This window comes from Fibroporia radiculosa (genome assembly GCF_000313525.1).
Source record: "Fibroporia radiculosa TFFH 294 genomic supercontigs, scaffold5196, whole genome shotgun sequence".
Taxonomy (NCBI): domain Eukaryota; kingdom Fungi; phylum Basidiomycota; class Agaricomycetes; order Polyporales; family Fibroporiaceae; genus Fibroporia; species Fibroporia radiculosa.
Genome location: NW_012133419.1, coordinates 1 through 5,851, shown reverse-complemented (window position 1 = coordinate 5,851; position 5,851 = coordinate 1). Strand labels below are relative to the sequence as shown.

At 60.4% G+C, this 5,851-nt stretch overlaps 4 protein-coding genes across 4 annotated transcripts; 1 reads left to right on the top strand and 3 right to left on the bottom strand.

The window, feature by feature from the left end:
- Window positions 1-36: 36 nt before the first annotated feature.
- Window positions 37-890, bottom strand: FIBRA_05778 (uncharacterized protein; the record flags this gene model as incomplete). The annotated part of the gene is made up of 2 exons (XM_012327527.1): window positions 37-502; window positions 556-890. The coding sequence occupies 2 exons, from the start codon at window positions 888-890 to the stop codon at window positions 37-39; spliced, it is 801 nt and encodes a 266-aa protein (XP_012182917.1).
- A 674-nt stretch (window positions 891-1,564) lies between these two features.
- FIBRA_05777 (uncharacterized protein) lies at window positions 1,565-2,326 on the top strand (the record flags this gene model as incomplete). The annotated part of the gene is made up of 3 exons (XM_012327526.1): window positions 1,565-1,790; window positions 1,855-2,153; window positions 2,210-2,326. The coding sequence occupies 3 exons, from the start codon at window positions 1,565-1,567 to the stop codon at window positions 2,324-2,326; spliced, it is 642 nt and encodes a 213-aa protein (XP_012182916.1).
- A 240-nt stretch (window positions 2,327-2,566) lies between these two features.
- Window positions 2,567-4,102, bottom strand: FIBRA_05776 (uncharacterized protein; the record flags this gene model as incomplete). Its single annotated transcript, XM_012327525.1, has 4 exons — window positions 2,567-2,682; window positions 2,737-3,183; window positions 3,284-3,688; window positions 3,742-4,102. 4 exons carry the CDS (start codon window positions 4,100-4,102, stop codon window positions 2,567-2,569), a joined length of 1,329 nt encoding a protein of 442 aa, XP_012182915.1.
- A 340-nt stretch (window positions 4,103-4,442) lies between these two features.
- FIBRA_05775 (uncharacterized protein) lies at window positions 4,443-5,027 on the bottom strand (the record flags this gene model as incomplete). Its single annotated transcript, XM_012327524.1, has 3 exons — window positions 4,443-4,541; window positions 4,602-4,821; window positions 4,885-5,027. The coding sequence occupies 3 exons, from the start codon at window positions 5,025-5,027 to the stop codon at window positions 4,443-4,445; spliced, it is 462 nt and encodes a 153-aa protein (XP_012182914.1).
- Between the last annotated feature and the right edge of the window lie 824 nt (window positions 5,028-5,851).

Here is a 5,851-nt window from a genome sequence, read left to right as displayed (position 1 = left end):
GGGGGGGGGACCCACGTATATGCGGTGACACTGCACTCACCGAGGTTTAATATAGTACATACATCCTTCATTCTCGATAGCTTTATCTTTTCCCTTCCCTCTGGGACCTCGGAACGACGGCTGCCCGAGGGCCTCAGGACCCAGTCGGAATTTCCTGACATCCTTGAGTGCCTCCCAGTTGGGATTGACTTCGTCATCAGGATCAGATACCGTGGCGTCAGAGTCTGGTTCTTTGTCGTCTGTGGGCTCTTTCTTCTGGGTGTGACGAGTCTCCCAGGCCTCACCCTCGGCAATCCACTCGCCGACGGTAGGGTCGACTGTGGCGTGGACGATCGTCTGATCAAGGTCGACTATAAGAGAAAGCTTGCGCCACTCGAGCAGATGCTGAGCTGTTTCCTGTTCGATCCTCTGCGCCTCTTCCAAGGACACGAGCGGACCGTTGGCCAGGTGAGTCATTTGGATTGATGCGCGGGACGTGTCCGAGAATCCCGTATAGTCGTAGCTGCAGCGCAGATGAGCATCCCCAGTATACGTGGGACGGCGGAGATCACGTACTCGGTCATGTCCTTCCCGCACAACGCACATAGGCCACCAAGCTGCACGCCATGTTTGCAAGGCTCGGTGATGTAGATAGCTGGCAGCTCCCTTGCTTTACGCGCAGAGACGGTCTCCCCTGGCTTAAATACCCATTTATCGACCGTGCCCTCGATGGCGCTGTCCCAGGTGCCGAAGCGGAGCTCAGACTGGGCATCGGGGGTTGTGTGCGTGAAAGAGTAGCTGAGGAGGCGGGATCCACGGGCAACGTTGGCGGACGGCTCAACAGCGCGGGCGACGACCCTGATGGGGTAGGGAAAGTCGGGCGGAAGGAATAATTCAGTTGGGGACGACATGAAGGCGAGCGGGGGCCGGAAGGGTGTTCATGGACAAGCCACACTTTCGCGCCTTCATCTTCAACGATTCGGTCCGAGCGCTCGCCGCCATGTGTGGCCTTGTTGACTTCCGCCCAAATGCGGCACTCAACGCCGTCGTCATGGTTCCGTCACCGGCCCAAGCTGCACCATCGCGATGCGGTCCATTGTGTGTATGTGTGCTTGGGGCTACCGATCCAACGGGGTTGTCATGTTATCGCTTGTTCTTGGGCCTTTTCTTCGACGGGAAGCATCGTCCATCCTTGTCTGGAGCTGACGCGATGATCATGATATGAATGCTGCGAGCATTGATTCCAATTATCCCGAATAAGCGGCTTCCATCGAGAATGCGTGTGATGTCCACCCAGGCATTGTGCAAATCTGCTTCACGGTGTCGTCCCGGCGGCACGCCTCACATCCTTCGGTCTCAAATTTGGACGCGGCAGCCACCTGTGGAACCGGAACCATAATATTTATGCGTAATAGACACGCAGAACATTGTAAGCCGACTCGTCTGAATTTGGCGACCGTCAATGCCAGTCATAACACAATTTGAATCTGCGGCGTCGCGTCCAACACGTGCGCGTGAGCTGTGGCGTCGAATCCAACCGCGGTTTCGCGCCTGCCGCCCTCGTCCACCCCGTCTCTTCGCGGCCATGTCTCGATACCCAGACTTCCTCTCCCCCAGCACCACTCCAGCGGGCACGCCGACCAAGCTCTCCAAGGCGCAGCGATCCCGGCAGCGCCGCGAGCCCTCTGGCGTCTTCTCGCTCTTCTCGCCGCCCCAGATCCAGCAGTTCCGCGAGGCGTTCTCGCTGATCGACAACGACGGGGACGGCGTCGTCAACGAGCAGGATCTGAAGCACGTCTTCACTAGCCTAGGTGCGCCCGCCGCCGTCCCGTCCCGAGCACCGTCCTGAGCTGCGCCCCGCCCCGTGTCCCGCAGGCATCACCCCGTCCAAGGCCACGGTCGACGACCTCCTGGCGGACCGGCCGGGGAACAGGCGCGGCAGTGGCCTGCACTCGCGGCTGCCGTCGACCGAGCCGGACGCCGCGGGGGGCGCGCGGGGGATTACCTTTCCGATGTTCCTCACCATGATGGGCGAGCACCTCTACGACTTTGACACCGAGGCCGAGCTCCTGGAGGCGTTCGAATGCTTCGACGAGAACGACTCGGGCATCGTGAAGTGCGACGATATCAGAAAGTGGCTGAGCGACGTGGGCGAGCGGATGGATCAGCGGGAGGTGAGTCCGCGTCCGCGACTCTGTGGCTGCTCGCGTGTTTTGACGCATCGGAGCAGATAGATAAATTCTTGAAGGGTCCGTTCACCGACAAGCAGGGCAACTTTAACTACCGGGAATGGGTAAAGGTCTTGAGGATTAACGATGACGCCGATGAAGCAGAACCTCAATCATAACACTGTCGAATTTGACCGCATAACGTTGTAACTTATTTCCGATCTAGGACCGTGAGGTTTTGTATGTTGTGTATCTATAATGAATTGTGTTGTACTGCCAGGCATGCTGACTGTTTCGTCGATGGTCTTTGACGGTGTCCAGCAAACCCGGGAGCAAGTGCATGTTACGGCTAGGGACGTTATTATACTATTACACAAGGTGAGTCCGATCGATATCACGATTACACGACAGACTCTGCTTCATGCCCAAATTCCTTCCAGGGGGTCACTCGGTATCTTATCCATATCCATGGCGAGCTCCTCGAAAATCTGTTGGACAGCCTCGTGTCCTTCTCTCTCTTCCGCTTCGCATAATGCTGCGGTCACCCGGGGTCAGTGGACGTGAAATACCGACGACGACGTCTACACACCTGTTCCTCTTCCCTCCCCCAGGCTCTCCTCCAGCCCTTCGTCCCCACTGCGCGCGGCGATGAAAAGGAGTTCTACGCCCTCATACTCGAGCATTTCTCGTCTCTCCGCGCTGGCGAAGCGCAGCCCAAAGTTCTCCTTGCCCCTGCGCCCGCCTTTTCCAAAGACCTCGTGCATGATCCTGTCGGGATAGTCCACCGTCCTGCTCTTCGCGAGTCGGACGCGTCCCGGGCCCGTGGGCGGCGCAAGCGGGTTCTTCACCTGCATCACAAACGACGATGCCGGGCAGAGACCGAGCTCGGCCTGCACCTCGCCAAAATGGGCAGATGCCGGGTGCGAGAGGCGATACCCGAAGTGGGTCTCGCGCTGCGAGGGCGTGCGTGCGTCCCTGTTGACGATGGCGTACGCGCCGCGTGCGGCGAGGCGTGCGGCGCTCTGGTGGCGCGTCCCTGCAGCGTGGATTCCGCGCAGAGCCGGGACGGATCAGCGCACGTTTCTAGGGTGAGTGCCAAGAACGATGTGGGCCCGGCATCTGATAGACTGGCTCACCCCGTGTTTTTGTCTCGTACTGCCGCGGGCCAAGCCCGTCCTGCAATTTCCGCAGGTCGCTGCCCGCGGTGACAATGGTCCCCCAGAAGACGTTGCTCCTGCCCCGCCCCTTTTCGGGGTCGGGTAAGCCCTTCTTCCCCAGTACGATGAGGCGGAAATTCTTGTGCTTCTGGTCTGTGGGCTCTGCCGCAGGCACCGCATCTGCGCCCTCAGAAACGAGCGCCATCTCCCCGCCGTCGCCGTCGGTGCTGTCTCCGGCGGCGTGCTGTCCCGCCGCGGTGCTGAACTCGGGCGGGCGGGGGACGAGCAGCATGTAGAAGCGCTGCACGTCGTCGCGCGAGTGCGCCGCCTCCAGCTCGACCTTGGGGCGGTAGAAAAAGTAGACATGCCCACGGTCGATGGTTCCTGCGTGGCCTGCGTGAGCGTCTGCCTATCTGCGGGCCAAGATGATGGCACACCGGTCTGATACGAATGTGAAGCTGGGTGATCCTCCTCGCTAACGTCTTTTGGCAGCTTTCTCTCGGACTCTTGTCGACCAGCGTCGGCGTGCTTTCCGGTCTCTCCCTTTGCTTTATTGTCGTGAGACTCTTCCGTCTTGGGTTTCTTTGTCGGAGGTTCCTGGTCCGTCCGCTGTCCCTCGTTGTTGTCCTCTTGATCTGCTTCGTGTTTTCTCCCTGCGGTGGCTGGCGCCTCGCGGACGGTGTTGCTCGGTTTTGCTTCTTGCTTTTTATGTGCGGGCGTGGAGCGGGTGTCCTTGTTTTCCTGGAGAGCGGAAACGTCGTGCTCGAGGAGAGCAGCTTGTCTGCGAGTCGTAGGCATGATGCGGTGTTCTGGGACGCGACAAAGGTCGGTCGGGTTCCAGGATACGAGACGATGTGGGGTAATTGAATCTAGGCGGCTCGTGACATCATATCCGACGCGCCTGCGTCGCGTTCTTTGCGGATCATCACGTGTACGTGCCCCCAATTCTCGAGTTCAGAACAGGTTGCTAATGCGGCACGGAAAAAAAAAACATTGTTTTTTTTTTGAAAGAAAATCAACGGTTATGAACTATCGTACATGGCTCGAGGCAGAGGGAAACGACTATGGCTACTGACACACATCTCGCGCAAAGACTCTTCTGATTGACGAATGCTGCGATGGATCCACAGCCCCCCATTCAGGCGACGGTGATCTTCTTGGGGCCTTCCTTTGGCGCAGCCCTAGGGAATACGACGGTCAGAACGCCGTCGTTCATAGACGCTTTGATATCGTTTGTCTGGAGAGAAGGGTTAGCACAGAGCCGCATGGCCGTCTAGGTAATGCCAAGTGCACTAACGTTGATGCCGGCCGGCAGCTGCAGCGCCCTGGAGAACTTTCCGTGGCGCCTCTCGCGAATGGCGTAGCCGGCGTCGTCCTTTTCGGTGGACTGGGTGCTCTCGCCAGAGACGGTGAGCCTGTTGTTCTGGACGTCGATGGTGACGTCCTCTTTCTTCAGTCCGGGGAGCTCGAACGTCGCCTCGACGAGGTTGTTCTGGGCGTCCTCGTGCACGTCCATGCTGGGTTGCCAGTGGAGGTGAGCTTTTGCTGTGTGTGTTGATTATTGGGGGCCTGGTGCTTACTTGGGCCATGCCGCACGGACTGGGCCGGCTGCGCGGCGCTGGAGCTGACCCTGGGAGGGGCTGTCTCGGCGTTCGGTGAGGGCATCGTCGAGCATGCGGTTGAACTCTGCAAAGGGGTCGTAGTAGAACTGGGAGAAGGACATTGGGATGGAATTTCGAGTGCTGCGGGATGGGCTGGTGCAGCGGCCGCGCTCGTCCCGCGTCTCTTATGGGGACACGATGGCATTGTTCGACGCGAGCCCCGTCCTCCTGCGACGATGCTGGGCTGGGGTCGAAGGAGCCGGAACGTTCTCTGCAGAGGGCGAGGTGACCCTGACGCCATGGGAGCAAACAGGGCCAAACAGGGGAGCTGGGCAGGCGCTAGTCCGCAAGCAGCAGCGACTCGGCCATGTGCATGATCGCCGCCAACGCTCTTGTCCCGGCGCGACTGCACCCGTCTCTCCCTCACCTCTCTCGCCAAGGCTTCCGTCGCGCCCAAGTGCAGCACTCGCGCCGCCCCTCTGCCGAGCCCCGTAGCCCCGCTATCTCGATCCCCCCGCGTCTCTCCTCGCCTGGCCAAGCCTCCGCACCGTGCGGACGGCCGAGCACAGCACCCGCTCCCCGCCAAGCTGCCCGCCGTCCCCTGCCGTGCACGCAGCCAGATTATGCAATGTCCGAGATCTGCTCGCATCCCTCCGTCCCGGGCGCTGACATCCCCCCTTCACCCGATTCGCCCCCCGCCCTCGCCTCGCCAGACACAATTCCGATGACGTGTCCACCACGCCCGATCGCAGCGTCCCTACTCGGCAAACGCACTCGCACCCCCGCTCCCGCTTTCGGGCACGCAGCCCACACCCTGCCCTTCCATCGCCTGTCGTCTGCCCATTCTGCACCCCCCGCGGAGCGCCCCCGATGCACCCTAGTGCGCACCGTCCACTAGTACATACCAGGCCGCCTCAGGCACGGTCAATCGCCCCCCCCCCCGGCC